Source organism: Centrocercus urophasianus, unplaced genomic scaffold (assembly GCF_019232065.1).
Source record: "Centrocercus urophasianus isolate 14NV4802_14NV808 unplaced genomic scaffold, USGS_Curo_1.0 seq_5, whole genome shotgun sequence".
NCBI lineage: Eukaryota > Metazoa > Chordata > Aves > Galliformes > Phasianidae > Centrocercus > Centrocercus urophasianus.
The window spans coordinates 2,367,242-2,385,668 of NW_024885088.1; the positions used below are offsets into that span (position 1 = coordinate 2,367,242).

Consider the following 18,427-nt stretch of genomic DNA (forward strand, 5'->3'; position numbering starts at 1 on the left):
TTGTTTCTTATTTATATCTTTAAGTTTTCTTGTTACAGGATATGGAAGCTGACCAGACTACTCTGGAGAGAAAAACTCTTAGAAGGGCCATGTACCCCAGGGAATCCAAAGCACAACTGGAAGATGAAGATGAAGGTATGTTTTATCATTTCATTTATTTATTCTATTAACATGTACATAATTGCCTTCCCACTTGAATATCCAAATCCAGAAGTTCATAGCAATAAAATAGGAAGATGTTAGAGAGTGACTGGATATCAGCAGCAGGCAACACAACCCATCGAGAACATCCTTGAGATGCCACACCAGGTGTAAATGGAGTAATTACTTTTGAAACAATTGGATGGTGCCAGGTAAAAGAAAAGGTGAACTACAGTCTTCCTCTTAATAAGAGCATTAATCGCAGGGAGTCTCATGGCAATGTTGGCTGGAATGACTGCAGAATGCAGATTTGCTATTTGCAGGCTCTTTATTGCATCCTTGTGTTTAATCTGGCAAAATTCATGATAGATTGCCATTTAGGTCATAGGTCTCTGGGGCTTGGACAGCTGCATTTTGAAGAGAATCCCAATCATTGAGCAATAGGCAGAGCCGAATACCAAAGTCCTTGAGATGGAAATATTACGGTGTCTTCTTATTTCTTTGGCAAATATGAGCAGAACACCTCTTACTATGTGCAACCATCAGTACACTTTATCAGTTGAATGCTTGGAGGAGTTTAAATTGAGGTCACTTTCAAGCTCCTGTGTACAGGAAAGCCTTGCCAGCAACCTAATCTCAGAAACTGGAAGCCATTGTCTCTTTGTGGAATGAGATAGAAAACACGGGGAAAAAAGTTATGTCCTTACAGTCCATAGAATGTCTACAAAAATTAGACATCATTAAGAATATAAAACACACATCAGTAACTTCAGGGCTAAAACATAACCTGACAATAAGTTCTAGGTCATCTATACTTATTATGAGACTTAGGGAAAGTACATGAAGTCTCTGTGTCCCAAGAAGTATACAGTCTTCAAAAGTGTGTAACAGTAATAACAACTTTCAAGAAAATACTTGATGATTCATTTTTAATGTTCAAAGTCAGATGTAAGTTGTATTTCAGCTTGAGGCTGCCAAGAATTGCATTTACTGTTAGTTTACAGCTATCAAGCAAGAGCAGGTAATCATTTCTCTTTCCTAAGTGTGGCCTGGAAAAACTGTGAGATGCATTTTCTTTTTATTTTGAGAAAATATAAAATGTAAAATTTGTGCACATATGAAATATATATTTCCCATAGCAGGAGTCTACCATCAATTGTGTGATGATACGAAAACTATTATACAGTCTATGGTAAGGCCTAGAAGAAACATTAATCCTAAATCTACGCTCTTTTAAAAAGACAAAATTTTAGTACATCTAAATAAAATAAGAGTAGAGTTCCTTAATGCAACAGATGACACAGCCTCTTGATTGGAAAACTTGAATGAGCTTTCTGTACTCTTGCATATAACCCGAAGAATTCCACTGACAGTACAACAAAAGCTGCAGTACAGGTTGGATAAGTTTCTAGTTTCTACTATCAATACAGTCAGTACTGAAGGCTAGAATTATAAAAATATTTGATTAGCAAAACTGTCACTTGTCAAAGACAGTCTATAGATTACTTAAAGAGTACAGGGGAAGTCTTAAGAAGATACATCCAGAGCATTTTCTCTTTTCAAATGACAAATTGAATTTTGCCATTAAGAAGTAAAATTCAAAGAAAAGAATGTCAACCACATACAGTAAAACCATATATAATTGTACTGAATCCAAGCTAACTTGATAAAATATCTGAGTCCCAGAGGAAGAAGAGGAAGAAGATGAAGATGATAACATGTCAACTGTCCTGAGGCTCAGAACAAAGATGCCATGGAAAACCTGCTGGAGATATCTAACTTCTGGAGGATTTTTCTTACTCTTTCTGATGATTTTCTCAAAGTTGTTGAAACACTCAGTTATTGTGGCTATAGATTATTGGCTTGCTACATGGACATCCATGGGCAATGCAAATGAATTCATGAATGCTGATGATGTTCGGAGCACAGAAAAGGTGGGTCATACTTTGAGCTTGACTGAAAAAAATAATTTTAAAAAGAGAGTGTTCTTAAGTAATTATTTGCCGTTATCTCAAAACCAATTGGACTGGAAAGACAGATAGATATCATAAAATCAATCATTAGATATAATGAGTGAATAAATTATGCAAAAATATAGGGCAATTCAAATTTTATCAGTCTTTTCAAAATGATAAAATTGAACCGAAAGCATGTTTGAGGTTAAAAAAATGGTTGAAGAATGAGCAATCTCATACTAAACTTTTTCATCTGGATTTTTTAATTCCTATGACAATTATTCCATTTTTCTAAGTACTGACTATACACTTATGTCCTGCCAAAAAAGCAAGCAAACAAACAAACAAACAAAAAACAAAAAAAAACCTCTTAAGATGTACTACTTATTTAGGATATGTTTAGTGCTGTAAATTTGACTAGTCTATAAATATCTTATTAAAATCCATTTGCTAATTTTTTAGAAGTCCTAAGTATGTTATAGCCCTGGCAGATTAATTGAGAATTTGCTCTGGGAATTTTAGTAGTGCTTGAATTTAATAAGTGGAAGTTTCCAAAGTCTCCTCAGTGCCTCAGTTTGTGAAAGGTTCTACTCTGGTTGTCTGAGTTCCTTGGCTAACCATTTGCATACTTTTGTATTTACCAAGCTAGTCTATCTTCTCATAGTTTCATCACTTCAAGGTCGTGAAGGATACTTATCCGTAGTTTGAAAGATCTTGGAACTGACAGATATTCTAAATATGTGAACTTGATGTATTTCAGTTTCATGATAGCTCTTTTATTTCCCCCATAATGATATTAATATAATCAGAAAGTATTTGCAATGTGACAGATCAGCTATTTAGTACAAGGTAGTAGTTCCACAGAGCAACACCTTGGGAATTTCATAGCAGAAAGAATACTTGCATTTACTTCTATGACTGATGTCTTTGTCATTTTATTAGACTTACCATGTAGCTGTCTTCAGTATCCTCTCTGGAGCAGGGATTGTCCTATGCCTCATCACGTCTCTGACCGTGGAGTGGATGGGCCTCACAGCAGCCAAAAATCTACATCATAATCTCCTCAATAAAATCATCCTTGGACCAATCAGGTATAGCAAAAATAATGCTCCCCCTGCACATTTATTTCTACTGCTTAGCTATAGAAAATGTCTGTACACAGCCTTGTGTTCTGCCTGACCAAGACTTTTATCCAAAACTGGAACTCCAAATCAGATAACATTTTTGCTTTGAATTTATTCCACAGGTTCTTTGATATGACTCCACTGGGGCTAATTCTAAATCGCTTTTCTGCTGATACAAATATAATTGATCAGGTAGACGTATCAATATATTCTATTTATTATATCTTGGCTTTGTAAATTTTCATTTAGCTAGTGAATAAGACACATTGAAGTATTAATGAGGGAAAATAGAAGCTCTGAAATTATATTAGACAAATTCAAAATACAAACTGTTTGCATATTTGTAGTAATGAGGGCATGCAAGTAATTAAAAGCAGTAGGAGATCTTAGTTCATAATTTCTTCAAAAACAGACTAGTTGCTTCTGTTAAGAGATCTGGATTAGCAAAATACCAGATTTGGGGTTCAAATCAGGAAAACAGAAAATACAATATTACTTTTACTATGAGGAGTACATGTGAGGTAAGGAGATGGTCCATTGTGGCAGTAGCATATATGAATTTGGAGTATTCAACTAAAGGAATGGATACTTTCACTATGTCTAATTATCAAAACATTTGGATGAGCTACAATCCTGAATATAAGAGTGATGAGAACATGACATAAAATTGAGAGGTTCTGTGAAAGTGTATGCTGTTTCTCTAAATATTTTATATGTCAATATTCACTTTCTTCTCTGTTATATAATTGAGGTGGAAATGGTCTTTGGACTACTGACCTCTAGAAAAAAAGAACCACTAAGCTATTTTTTTACTTCTGCACATACAGGCTCCTGGTATGAGGCAAGAATCAGTGAACCTATAGAAATATCATTCCACTTTCCCTATGGCACTGAATAGGAAAAAGCATGTAGTGGTACTATTACGGTTTTGTTTGTTTGTTTGTTTTTGTCTTATACATTTTTTCTTTTTGCTCTAGCACATTCCTCCTACCCTGGAGTCTCTTACCCGGTCCACATTACTCTGCCTATCAGCCATTGGAATGATCTCATATGCCACTCCATGGTTCCTTGTCGCCCTTGTGCCCCTTGGGATAGCATTTTACTTCATCCAGAAATACTTCAGAGTTGCTTCCAAGTAAGTATTAAAAAACTGCCCCGAAAATTTCTTTTATAAAGTTGATACATAAGAACTGTATTGGAATGTGAGGTTGTTGGAACAAGTAATGGGATAAAATGTGATAGTGAACATAGTGTCTTGCATCTGATTCTGAGGTGTGAGGTTGAGCCATACGTTAGAGGATATTTCCAGCTGACTTGATGTCAAATACAGCATTTTGGGAAGTAACTAGTTGCTTCAGTTGTTTACATTATTCACTATGGAGATCAATGAACATGAATTTTATTAGTCAACTGAGACAGCTTACAGATGGCCAAAGCCTTGCTTTTGATCTTTTGAGAGTTTGTAGAGAATGGAAAATAACTTTCTGGATTAAAGTCAGTCATTGCTTTTTCCTTATATTGGAAAAAAATTCTGCAGAACACCATTTCTACTCTACAGCAACATCTCATATTCAGAATGGTCTGGCTGGTTCTGAAGAGTACATGGTTTCAGCAAGAAGAGCCTCAGAGTTCTGTTTTTAGTGCCAGTATGTAGTTTATTAACACATCTTAAGCAAGTCATTCAAAGGTTTTTCTTTAATTCACTCAGTCAAGTTTCTTGTTTTCATTTTCTTTTTTTAATCAGCCAGACGTCTGGCTGACTTTACTCCATTTTCTGATACTTAAAAATGCACATCAAGGTGCCTGCTGACATGAAATGCATGGAAGCCATAATGACCTATGAGACAGCATTTGTCACTGCAGACCCTGTATCCACAGGAGGTACATGGTAAAGCATTAACTTGTTCTGTAGCATCCATCTAAGAGAGAGAGTGATTTCCAGAGAGAGTGATCCAATACAGCTGATTTCTTATTAGGTAGCCTGAAAAAGAATTGTGCCAGTTATTTCTGATTTTTAAATCAGTGCATCAGAGGGGGCATAAAGCAACATGCCAGTAATTTAGCTTCACTGTAGCCTACTTGTCTCCAGCTTTTCTCAGAATTTCCAAGGATGTTTTTTTCATAAGAAAATTCCATAATATCAGAATTGATAAAATACAAACTGTTTATTTCTGAAATGATTTGCTTAATTTGTTTAAGATTTGGTGTAAGCCTTGTTCTTTCTTCATTGTGTTTCCAACCTATTGCTGTGCAGGAAAGATCCACAGGTCTCAAGGTGGCTAAGGAACCTGGAAACCTGTATTTCATTCATAAATTCTTTATGATCTTCTGAGTGTCACCCTTTCCTTCTACACTACATTATTTAAATTTCTTACTTAAAATACACGAGAAGAAACAAAGCCTGATGTCTTGGGCCCCTGGAATGTACTATGTTGTCTCTCTGTGATTTTATATAGGAAAGTAAACCATCCATCTCCAGACCTGGTTTTTCCCCAAGCTATATTGATAGCTGCAACATACAAGCCAGCAAGAATTTGGTTACCCCTGTATGTCAACACACACACATATGCATCCATTGGCTCTGCAGTTGCAAGTCTATAACAACCTCATTCATTTTATCTCCCTACAGTTTTCTGGGAAAACGTGCATCAGCAAGTGCTTTTTTGAAAGTGCTTCTAAATGAAATTATTTTAAATCATTTGTAAGGCATATAAGTTTTTGTTGTGTTCTTTCACTTCATGATAGAAATGAATAAACGCGATGGTTATTTGTAGAAAATATATTCCTGGGAAATGGAGGATGAATTAATAGCTTAGTCCAGTATTTATAACATACTTGCATGCAGAACTTTCCAGACATATAAGCTTCACTAAATTTTAGAAATGCAAATATTTACAGTATTTCTTACAGCACTTTGACTCTTTCTTGTATTTTTCCATTACATTTCTCAAAACCCTCTGTGTATTTTCCATCATAAATCTGAAATAGAGCATATTTGTCACCAAAACATAAGCAGCAAATTCAGTTCTGTATATTGTAACATTCAGCATCATGGAGCAGTTATTTCTGCTGACCTATCTAATATAGTGTGCAAACATAGTAGTATTTTAATAAGGAGTTTAAATATCTAATGTTCTGGCCTCTCTTCTGTTTATACTTCTACAGCTGGCTGGTATGCCAACAGTAGTGTGTTAAAGAAAGATGTATTTGTCTCTGTGCCTTGGAAAACATTCCTGTTCCGGGAGACTGGAACTTTTAAACACTATTGCTGTATTCAGGTTTTGAAAATAAGGAAGTTTCTCATTCACATATTTTCCCTATTGGTGCGATCTCTATTTCATCCACGGGGGCAGCTGTTGAAATACACTACAATTAGATCAGTTATACTCTGCCATTTTTTATGTTCAGCATGTTTTTGTATTTACAGATACTGAAAGTGAGGAAAGGTTTACTTGGAAAAGCATTATCATTGTCAGGCCAAGTGATGTGCTTACAATGAAATGGACGAGCTTGAAGATATACAAGCTCTGTTTCAAGATTAAGAGCCACAAATAATGTACTATGAAGTTTCAATTGTTCTGAGCTGATTATATTAATTATATTAAACTAGAATGTTTGAGAGTAAAAGTTGCTAGTTGCTGGCTATAATTGAAAGCAGGGTTTTACCAGGAGAGAGCTGCTGATGTTGCTGATGAAAGAAGCTTAGCTATGACCAAAGACTGGAGCCATGGAGATGGCTGGGATGTGATTCATAGAATCATAGAATCACTGAGGCTGGAAAAGACCTACAAGATCACCCAGTCCAACCACCCACCTATCACCAATATTTCCCACTAAACCATGTCCCTCAACACAACATCTAAACATTCCTTGAACACCTCCAGGGTCAGTGACTCCACCACCTCCCTGGGCAGCCCATTCCAGCTCATGGCCACACTTTTGGAAAAGCAATATTTCCTAACATACAGCCTGAATCTCTCCTGGTGCAACTTGAGGCCATTTCCTCTAGTCCTGTCACTAGTTACACGAGAGAAGGAGCTGACGTGCAGCTCACCACAACCGCCCTTGAGGTAGTTACAGAGATCAACAAGGTCTCCCCTGAGCCTCCCCTTCTCAGGACTGAACAATCCCAACTTCTTCAGCCGTTCCTCAATAAGGCCTATGCTCCAGTTTTGTTGCCCTTCTCTGGACACGCTCCAGGGCCTCAATGTCTTTCTTGCAGTGAGGGACTCAAAACTGAACACAGTACTTTAGCCTTACCAGTGCTGAGTAGAGAGGGATGATCACCTCCCTCCTTCTGCTGGCAGCACTATTTCTGATGCAAGCCAGGATGCCATTGGCCTTCTTGGCCACCTGGGCACACTGCTAGCTCATGTTCAGTTGAGCATCAACCAATACCCCAAGGTCCATTTCCTCTGTGCAGTCTTCCAGCCACTCTGCCCCTAGACTGTAATGTTGCCTGGGGTTGCTGTGGCCTATGTGCAGCACCTGGCATTTGTCCTTGTTGAACCTCATCCCATTGGCTTCAGCCCAGCAATCCAGATCCCTCTGTAGAGCCTCGCTACCCCAGATCGATACTTCCTGCCAATTTGGTGTAATCTGCAAAAGTCCTCTGTAGCAAAAGAGAAATGTGAGATTTCTGTGCCAGACTATAGAAATTCACTATAGAAATTGTAACTTGTGCAATTCTGAGAAGAATATGTGCAATACAAAAAGTGTTGACTGTTGTCCATTATGAGGTGCTTTTTCTATGGACAGAGATGTAACAGCTGCTGTTTTGTTTTCCTACCCCAGGGACCTCCAGGAACTTGATGACAGCACCCAGCTACCATTACTCTGTCATTTCTCTGAAACAGCTGAAGGCCTTACCACTATCAGAGCATTCAGGTGAAAATGATCAGAGAGATGCTTGTGTTCTGCTCTAACTCATGTAGCTTGCTTGGAGCATATCAGAGGGCAACTTATTTGATTTGGTAGACTTTAAGCAATCTTATAAAAGGGTAGCAGGGTTTGTTTTATTGTTTTGCTACACCTCTAAACACTTGTGTATGCGCTCAGCAACATAAGTATCTGTATTGGTTTCCACTGAATTAAAGTTGATAACATTTTTAGGATGTGTTATTTAAATTCTTAAGATGTTTAGTCTAACCATGATTTACTTAGACTGTAAGAAACTCTCCTTTGCAGGGCAGGCACAGGCATCACTCCTCCAGTATTTGTGCTATATCTTATAAGCCTGGCACCTCAGGATGCACTACTACAGTACTTGCTAACTAGGAGATAAAATTTGCAACTAGAAAGGCTTTACATGAAAAACTATGGCAGAAGAGATCTTGATATTCTAAGACCTAACCTTCTCAACCAAATTCAACTATTAAATTCCAGAACATCCTGAGAATCTTTCTATTTGAATATGCATATATTTTTTCTAATTATTTTAGGAATTATAGACTAAATTTTCCTTGTATATCCACTACATCACAGCTAGCATAACTAACATACTTGATGTTGGCCCCTGATAAGCATAACTTGCACTTATTCTGCACACAGTAGAATTTCAACCTAGAGGAGATCATACTAGTGCTCTTTACACACATATTACATCCACTTCATCTCAACTAGAGACTTGTGATATTTTTCCCAGCTCTACTGACACCTGTACATTTTAGACAGCATTGATCAGGCTGAATGTAAATAATGTGACACTTTCCAGCAGGAGACAATTGGGCAGTGTGGGATAGAGTCAAAAGTCTAGAAGATCAGTCTCATCTTCTCAATAAATTACACTGTTTCTGTGTAATTTCCTGTCTCTGTTTCATCACTTCAAGCTAGCTTTAGGACTATTAGTTCAGAGTGCTGCAGAAAGAACTGTAGTAGGACAAGCAAAAATATTTGCAGTGTGTTGAAAAGATGTGAGCCAGCAGTCAACAAAAAAGTGGCTTAACAAGATGTATCAATCAGAATGAAGTATTAAACCAGTAATTCATAATTAAAGCCTGATGTTGATGTGCGCTGAGTGCTTCTCAAGTCATTGAGAGTGGCCCTTCATCACACTATCTATTGAGAAAGATGAGGAGCTTATCATTTCTTGGGAGTTGTTCAACTCCTTGTTGTTTTACAAAACAGCTCTGTCAGCTTGGATGTCAGAGAGTAAATCACAGTCTTAGAAAATGAGTAGCCGTCATAACCATCACCTGAGTTTTCCATGAATCTCTGGTGCAAACTAATACCATTTCATTTCCCCCTCTGTGCTCCTCTGTTAACCAAACCTGAATTATTCAGTGTTTTTTGTCAGCAAGCTCATATTTACTAATAATCCCATTAGTCATTCTCTGTAGTTTGAGTTCAGTATGTTCCAGGATAAAGTAGAGCAGCTATCCACGTAACTTACCACAAAGTAGCACAGTTGGATCAGTAAGCAATTTAAGTGACCTTTACTGTTTGTCATCTGATAGGATAAAAGTCTAAAACAGCCCAGAAGAGGAACTGGAGGTGGATGAAAAGATACAGATTAAGCATGTCAGATTTTCCATTAGGAAAACAGGAGTTTTGCTGCCAGAAAGGCAGACAAGGAGAATGTTCAGTGAATCTTTGCTCCTCCCCACGTCATTGCTGTTACCACTTGTTGCTTTGGGAAGGTTGCTTGCTGTGTTTATAAGCTATGCAGAAAGAAATGAAGTATTGCCAGGAAAAGGCAATAAATAAACAAATAAATAAATAGAAGAGGTTTCTGGCAGAACAAGGATTACAGGTGCTTCATGCCACAGCCATGAAACTTTGAAATATAAGAACTTTCCATGATAAAACAGGAGATAAGCTGCTGAATCAAATTTGGCAATTTTTTTCAAGTGATGGTATTGAATAGACAGTAGAATGTAAAACAAGGAAATGTTGTCCACCTGACTGCAGGCCAGACTCGAAAATACTGTCAGGCATCATGAATGTGATGCATTTCTGTCAACAGAGACTCTGCCTATACTGTGCTTCTGCCATCATGTACCTTCACTTTCAGATGCTCTGATATTTTTCACCTGTTTTTAAACATGACAGGCATTACATGGGAGCGACAAGTGAGAGTAGGAGGTGACATCACTCATTTTTGTCATTCAGAAGCGATCTATGGGGATAGTTGACTACATGGGATCTATTCCCTCACTGCAGTTGGCTAAAATGCTTAGACAGTTCATGGCTAGCTGAGAAAACAGCTGAGCAGAGTAGCTGAGAAGAATTGGTCCACAAATCAATCTACAGCCTACTAGTAAAACTGTAACCTCAGAGACATCACCCAGGTCAAACATTCTAGAAGCTGCTAGGTAACTTCTACCTGGCCTGAAAGAGCCCTGGCAGAACGTATGGGTCCTCAGGGAAGAGCTTGTAACACAAAGCTTGGCAAAGACATAAGGACAAATAGCCTGTGGTTGAGAGGAGCAGGAAAGAAGAGTTCAATGCTTCATCGTTTTGTGTTTGTGTGCAATGTGTTGTAATATAACAACTTTGCTCTTGGCAGGCATGAATCCAGGTTTAAACAACGCATGCTGGAACTAACAGATACGAACAACATTGCCTACTTATTTCTATCGGCTGCCAACAGATGGCTGGAGGTCAGGACGGTACGTTCAGTTTAGTCCCAGCCATGGTTTTCAAACTTTGGAAGCAAACAGAGACTTAGCCTGATGTGGAGGATAAGACAGTAACGGGAATTAATCTCGCATTGAGATTATACACACTGATACTTAAAATAGATCAGGATTGTTTATGTTAAACACATTGGATTTTTTTCAGCTTTCTTGGACAGAAGTAAGAAAATATGAGCCTCCCTCATCTTTTGCTGTTGCGATGTCTACTGTCTGAAGAGAGTGCAAGAACAAACATTTACATAACTTAAAATAAGGCTTTCTCTACTACTGTGCAGCATCTGCAGACCTGCCCCTGTAACAGCTACTTTCAAAGCAGAGTGTGGCTTTTAAGTGATTTTGTGAGCCATGCAATCAGTCAGCCAGGGCTGTTACAGGCACCACAATGTCTCCCCAGCAACAGGTTTAATCCCACAGCTGTGATTTAGAGGCTCTGTTTGCTGTGCCCTTACTTCTGCTGTGAGCCCATACTGTGTGTAATGTACAGAACTGTTCAATGTCACAAAAGACATAACAGAGCTTGACTTCAACTTAAAAATGAATGACTCCTACCAATAGCACAGCCAGTGGCAGTGAGACAGGCTTCTGTTTTTTATAGGAGTTCTCCAATGACAGTGTGTGAGGAACTTCAGTGTGGCATGAGGGCAAGCAAAATCACTGTGTTTCCATTATATATCTGATGCTAAAAGAGCAGTGAATGAACAGAGTTGTGATTTGATTTTGTCAGGCACAAGTAGTTGAAAGGCATGACTCGTACTCACATCAAGGCTGTTATCCTCACCTTCACTGGTAGAGCAACAAAGTTGTGTTCCATTTCTTAAGATGTCAGACTTTCCCATTGTGCATGAAGCTATCAGCATGCGAGATCATGCTGAACTTGTTTCCACATCAAAGACAGATAAATAACAGACACATCCAATCCTGGAATAAGCTGTGGCAATGCTTAATGTCTCAAACTTGCATATGTGTGGAGTGAAACTGATCAAAGAATATGCATTGCTTCATCAGAAATAATGTGGTCTCACCAAGGAATAGTTCATTTATCTCTGCCCAATAGTTCAGTGGTACTAATATCACTGAGAACTTCAGAAGAAATCAGTAGCAACTCATCCCAGCTGCTCTTGAAGACTCAAGAGCACTCTACTTCTATTTCTTTGCAGTTAAGTTAGAGTCTATCATCTGATCATGGACACATCTTACAGATAGATGAACAACAAAGACTTCATTTCAAATCTCTGAGGGAAAGACTCCAGGCAGGACATTATCAAATAGGAGGAAAAAAATGGATGGAAAATGCTAACTTTGTAATCCAAAGTAAATATCATGCAGGGAACAGTGGGAGAGTAGGAACACCAGCAGTCCCATGAATCAGGTACCTTCATGACTGCATGAGACCACTGTGTATCTGGCATTCACTTCAGAATGGAGATACACATCAAGAAAATTGGCTGAAGCTTGTGAAAAGCCTGAGAAGTCAGATCTGTCCAGTTCAATCTCCTCAGCAATTTCTGCAAGAGCAAGGCTTAACAGACCAGATGCAGCCCCACAACTACACTATTCTAATGCTTTGAGCTACTGCTACCAACAAGCAAATGGTTTCGCTGCAGGCTGTGAGTGTATAGCAAGCTTAGGGATGTCTTCCCCATGCACAGTGTCCCACTACATAATGTAGACACTTTACACTTGTCTGCCCAAAAAACATGTGCATTACTCATATAAATCGTGCCAAAATCCTTCATGGACTGATACTTCTATTTTGGAAGGTAAATGCATGTTTGAGAAGATGTGAGAGAGAGTGGAAAGGAGTGGAATTCATTTGCTTTAAAAGTTTGTAATTAAGGATGTTATGCCATTCTTATGATTTCTTTTCACGTGCTCATTACATTTTTTTATACATCCTCTTCTGGGAGAAGCTACATGGAGACACCTCAGCCCAAGTGGTTTTGCAGAAAATACTGGCCTGTTTCATCTGTGTCCAGCAAGTTCCTGTAGGCTGTTTTAGACACCAAAAATCCTGGTCTTTTCCAGGAAAAACAACCCAAATGTAAGGACTAGGTGTCATTACAGAAATAATCCTCAGTAAATTGAATGTGCTGTGCAACAGAAGAAATTTTATTATCAGTGCATTTTAATGTTGTCTAGAATCTTACTCTCTCCCTCTGTCTCATTTTAGGATTATCTTGGTGCTTGCATAGTTCTTACTGCAGCTATCACTTCCATCACCGAAGGGCCAAACTCGGGGTTTGTAGGGCTAGGTCTCCTGTACGCTCTGACAGTAAGTATCAAAGCACAAGAACTTTGAGACCCATTATTCATTTTATGGTAATTTAAAAATTACTTATACATGATTATCTTCCAGCTTTCTTAATTGTTAAAAAAAAAAAAAAAAAAAAAAACAATCTTGCAAATAATGGATTCAAGCCAAGGTTGAAAGAGTTCAGAGCAACTTGGACTTGCTTCAGATTTTATGAGCCAATTAAAAAAACACAACCATTCCCAGGCCCTGTGTGCTCCCAAGCAGAGCAGAAAAATTCAAAATGCGTAAGAGGACCTGCTGTGCACTTTGTTTTGCACAAGACAGTGTTGGTTGCACTTGTACGTGGCAGAACCTGCCAGACGCTGCTACCTCACAGGCTGTCATAAACATTGGTAATGTTTAACCAAAGACCAATGTAATCATTGCTGAAGAAGCTGAAATGCCTGTTCTGCCTTTGGATGGATTCTACTCAGATACCCAATATTATTTGTCCAATTCTGAATGAATGTGGAGATTTGGATTTTTAAGGCTAGAAGGCATGGTCTATCATGACAAGTAGCAGTAGGAAAGAGGAGGTGGGGTTAGGAAAGACAAGATTTTGGTGACACAGTAACCAAATCATTTTAACTATATTGTGAGCAATTTAAGGTGAGTCATGGAGAAGTCCTTCATGGAAAAGTCCTTATAGTAGGTAATAAAAGAGGCTGAGAGTGCATCATGGGCATAGCATGACTACTGTCATCCCAGAGAGGCAAAAATATAATTGAATTCACCAAAACAATGGGGATAAAAACAGGAGGAGGATAGTGGCAGGAAGAATTTTTGAAATCGTGGTTGGCATGGTACAAAGCCGGCTGCTTCATGCTCTAGTAGGTGGAAGGTGGTGTCATATAGAGGATATGGGTGTGGGTCTAGCACCAAGACTTGGCTTTACCCTTAAATGCTGGTAAGCCCATCGTTGCAGCAGATGATTCCTGGCAGCTGCCTTAGGGTGGCCTTAGATCCCCTTTGAGCCACTGTTACATCACTGTGAGCATCTGCCAGTAACTGAGAATCTGTCCCAGACTGTCAGCTTCATTCTGAAAACATTCCTGGTAATCCTGCTTCATTAGCAGAGATCTGGAAGCGCCAAGATGTCTGCATTGCCTTGGCTACTTTATACTTAATCTGTATTTGCAAACAGATCATTAGTGCAAATTAGCCATTTGCTGAAGTCTGGCAGAGTAGCGAAAGTGGGAACCTGTCTCTCTCCTCCCTCACAATAGAACTAGTGAAACCATGGATGCAGCTGGATCATTGCCTGTCTCCTGACAGGTTTTGTATCATTTCTCTTTGGAGCTAAGAGAGGGATGATGTTTGGACCTGGATAAGTGCAAGCTTTGTAGTAACATGGTGTTTATAGTAGGCGTTCAGAAGCTTATTCTCTTCCCTTGTATAAACACTGCCAACTCTATTGCACAGCTGTGAAGAAGGCTGAAGCTATGGGTGGGGCCTTTGAGATGCCAGACTCTTTTATCAAATTTGACAGAACTATGATTGTAGACACATTTCTGAATCAAAAGCTGGACAGAGATGTGTGTTTCTGAACAACAAATAACTCACCACTCATCAGCAAGACAATCAACTAAATCCTCTAAATTCACAACAAATTTTATTGTTGACTCTTAGTGAAAAATATAAGGTATAAGGTAAATGGAAAAGAAGTGAAGCTGTGTGATTTATTCATAATAAACATCTTATTTGGCAGATTTAACAAGCAAATAAATGACAAAACCTTTCTCCAAGTGTATTTGTTTGTAGGGTGTTCTCATTAACTGAACTTTCTAAACCCTTATTCAGGTACCTAAGTGGCTCAATTTTTAAAGGTGCTTGACTATCAAGAGCTTCTAATAAGACCAGTTTTTCTTTTTTTATAGGGGCTTCTACATAGAGACTTAGGAACATACATTTAGGAAATTGCTTTACAATTATCTGTCTTGACTTGTCAGTCCTCACTAGGAGTTAGCTTCTCTAAGCTACTGAGTATTGTTCAGCAATTAATTATCAACAACTGCTTACTACAAGCAATACATTTACGATTTATCAAATCCTGCTTGACTACAACTGGTGATAAAAATAAATATAATAATATATAATATTATATATATATATAAAATAAAAATAAAATAATGAAATAACAATGAATTGATAATATATTTTTTCTCATATATTTCTATAAAAAAAACACCAAAAAAAAAAAAAAAAACAACAAAACCCAAGTTTTCCACAAAGATAAATGAATCATCTGAACATACACAGAAGGAAATAGAATTTAAGTGACCATCACATTCTTTTCAATATACTTGCAAACAGTCAACTTTCTTAATCTTTAGTTAGTCTTTGAAAGATTAGAAACTGCAGCATTTACTGTGTTGCCAGTTTTGATTTCTTCTGTGTCTGTGTGCTTAAAGAAAGTGCCTTACAGTACTAGGGAGCAAATGACTGTCCTAGTCAGTCTCAGCTTGACTCTGGGGGTATGATGCTTCCATCCTTCTCCTCCAAAAAAGAAAGATGAGAATACCAAGCAGTAAATTAATATGTCAGGGTTGTTTTTTTTGTTGGAGTATGACTGGTCTGTTATGTATGTGATGCTGTTGCACTGAGTCTAGGACTGTTGCAATGTCAGTAATTGACCCATTGTTCTGGATCAGGCCAAAGACTTTCACAAATTTATCTGACATTTACTCTCAAACACATAGGTGCACAGACAGAAATCTGAGCCCTACCCTTTTTCTCTTTTTGTGATGTAGATAACCAACTATTTGAACTGGGTGGTGAGGAATCTGGCTGATCTGGAGGTGCAGATGGGTGCTGTAAAAAAAGTACATAGCTTCTTGAACATGGAGTCGGAGAACTATGATGGCTACTTGGGTACTGCACTCTAACTTTTCATGGTTTGGTCTGTTGTTTTGGTTTTTTTTTTTACTATGGCTTGTTTTTCCTCTAGGATTGTTAAAGCAAGGACTGATTTGAATAACAAAGGTAGACAAAAGGAGCCATAAGACATATAGACCAGTGCCTGTCAACAGAAATCAAAATGCAGGGTTACAAAGCATGACACTGAAGTACAATCAGAATGTTTCAGGGCAAAACATCTATGCAGCTAAACAGTAAATGAAAAGACAGATGAAAACTAGAAATGCATTAAAATCCCTTGCTTTCAAATGCATGATCTTTGCAGCAAATGGGGCTACAAGACAAAGGCATGGTGGTACTCAGACTTCAGAAATTCTTCCCTGAGCCATTTTGCTACTATTTATTTTGCACATATTTCAGACTGGCTTTGTTGTTTCAGAAGTGCAGCGATGAAAAAGCTTGCAGGTCAGCAAGCTTCCTTGACAACCAAACTCCTTAGTCGAGACAAAACCTATCTACATGTTTGCAAATCAGGATGACATATGAGCTGTGATAATGTCAACAGCTCAAATTGTCATGCAGTAACAACATCCTTCCTTGCACTCTCCTTCCTCTGCCGGTTACTGACCTCAGAGCACATTTACACTGCACTGACCTTTTCTGTTTGCTTTGCTTCTCCCCATTTCATTGCCAAGAGCTCCTTAGGCATTCACCCTCTCATCTTAGGTGTCATGATTGGAAAGATAAGTGCTAACATGACCATCAGGCAGTCCGGAAATCCCTTGGCAAACAGCCCAAGCATGCCATCCTAATAGAAGGCACTCCTTTACCCTAAGTGTATTTGGCATGAAACTGAAGGCTAGGTTTCTCAAATGGTTTCATGAAGGTGTCCAGAAAGAGGAAGGGAAAAAGGAACTGTCATAAAAAGTGACCTTCTGATAGCATTTGTTTTGTTTTATTCTGCTGTAACCATTCCAGACCCTTCTCAAGTCCCAAAAGACTGGCCCCAGGAGGGGGAAATCAAGATTGAAAATTTGTGTGTGCGATATGAAAACAACCTGAAGCCTGTTCTCAAACACGTTAAAGCTTATATTAAACCAGGACAAAAGGTACTGTACAATTTCATATGATCCTCCTTCTGGAGCAGGTTGTTCTTTATTTTCTAACATAGCAGAAGAGCAAGACTAACAATAATTTGCAGTGACAGTTATATGGACATGGGTCAGGAAACACACTGAGGGCATCATTTATTGGCTGAGATCTATTTTCCTTCCTAGACACCCATCTCTTTCCATGTCCACCCCCACTGCACAGAGTGAGTGTAGATGGTGAGATGAGAACAGGTGAACACCGAACAAGAGCTGAGAAAACACGCAAGAACATCTTAAATTTCAGTATATAGTGTCACTGAAGTTCAGATGAAGAGTTCTGGTGTTTCAAAAGTCTTCCTGGGATCAATGTTTCCAATCATTATTTTGCCAAAGAGAACTATTTTGTTTAAGCATTTTTGCCTAAATATCCCAATATACCTAAAAATCTGTTATTAAGTTAAATTTCAGCTACTGAATTGTTATAAAATGTTCAAATCAAAGTAATATTAAATGTTACATTGCCCCACGGACTGATTCAACAAGCAGAAATAATGAAATTCCACATGAACCAAACAAAAAATATTTTTCCCCCATGGTTAAAATTGCATTTATTCTGAGGACAATACTAACATTGCAGAAATTGAACTTTACACAGTAAAAGAAAAATTTAAAAGACAATTGCTCAGCCAAGTATATATGTTTAAGTTCCTTGTCCAATCAGGACATCATTCAGGATGCATACATGCAAACCCATTGCATACAAATGAGAAACCCCACTGCATGCAAATTAGAGACATCATAAGGTCCCACTGTGAAATAAATAACACTCTTTTTTATCAACTTGAAACACCTAGCTTTTACTATGTGATTGATAGGATTGTTTAATAGGACAAGTGGGAATTTCTACCATGTGTTACATGAGTTCTTCAGTGCACAGATGAAACCGCTTCACCATTCAGTTAAAGGTCTCTGTGGATTTCAGCACTGCACAAACCGTAGGGAGAAATTAAACAGGTTTTGCTTTATATTATTTATTTCTGAAGACAGGGCATGATCCATAGCAGCTGAAGCATCACTTTAAATTAACATTTGTTAAATTATGTGGGTTTTTTTCTGTTGTTGCCTTCTGCCTGGAGGACAGAGCAGTGTAATAATGTCTGCCTCACACCCCCATCAGTGACAGCCCACCCCCAGGTTTTACCTTTGTATTACCAATCCTCACAATTCAATAACAGAGAGTGTGCTTGTCACAGTCTTCTGTTTTTATTCTAATGTCTGCCACTGGCCATTGGGAAGAAACCTTTCCTCTCACTAGCAGCAGTCCAGTCCA

General features: G+C 38.3%; 1 protein-coding gene across 8 annotated transcripts in view; it reads left to right on the plus strand.

Moving 5' to 3' along the window:
* Nucleotides 1-18,427, plus strand: part of ABCC9 (ATP binding cassette subfamily C member 9) — a 73,299-nt gene that overhangs the window by 46,825 nt on the left and 8,047 nt on the right. For all 8 annotated transcript variants that reach the window (XM_042835081.1, XM_042835082.1, XM_042835079.1 and 5 more), the window contains 10 exons: nt 39-135; nt 1,828-2,075; nt 3,039-3,187; nt 3,343-3,412; nt 4,198-4,355; nt 8,015-8,107; nt 10,728-10,830; nt 13,028-13,129; nt 15,901-16,021; nt 16,985-17,115. In XM_042835081.1, the coding sequence (XP_042691015.1) occupies nt 39-135; nt 1,828-2,075; nt 3,039-3,187; nt 3,343-3,412; nt 4,198-4,355; nt 8,015-8,107; nt 10,728-10,830; nt 13,028-13,129; nt 15,901-16,021; nt 16,985-17,115 (1,272 nt within the window). The remainder of the gene's footprint in view (nt 1-38; nt 136-1,827; nt 2,076-3,038; nt 3,188-3,342; nt 3,413-4,197; nt 4,356-8,014; nt 8,108-10,727; nt 10,831-13,027; nt 13,130-15,900; nt 16,022-16,984; nt 17,116-18,427) is intronic.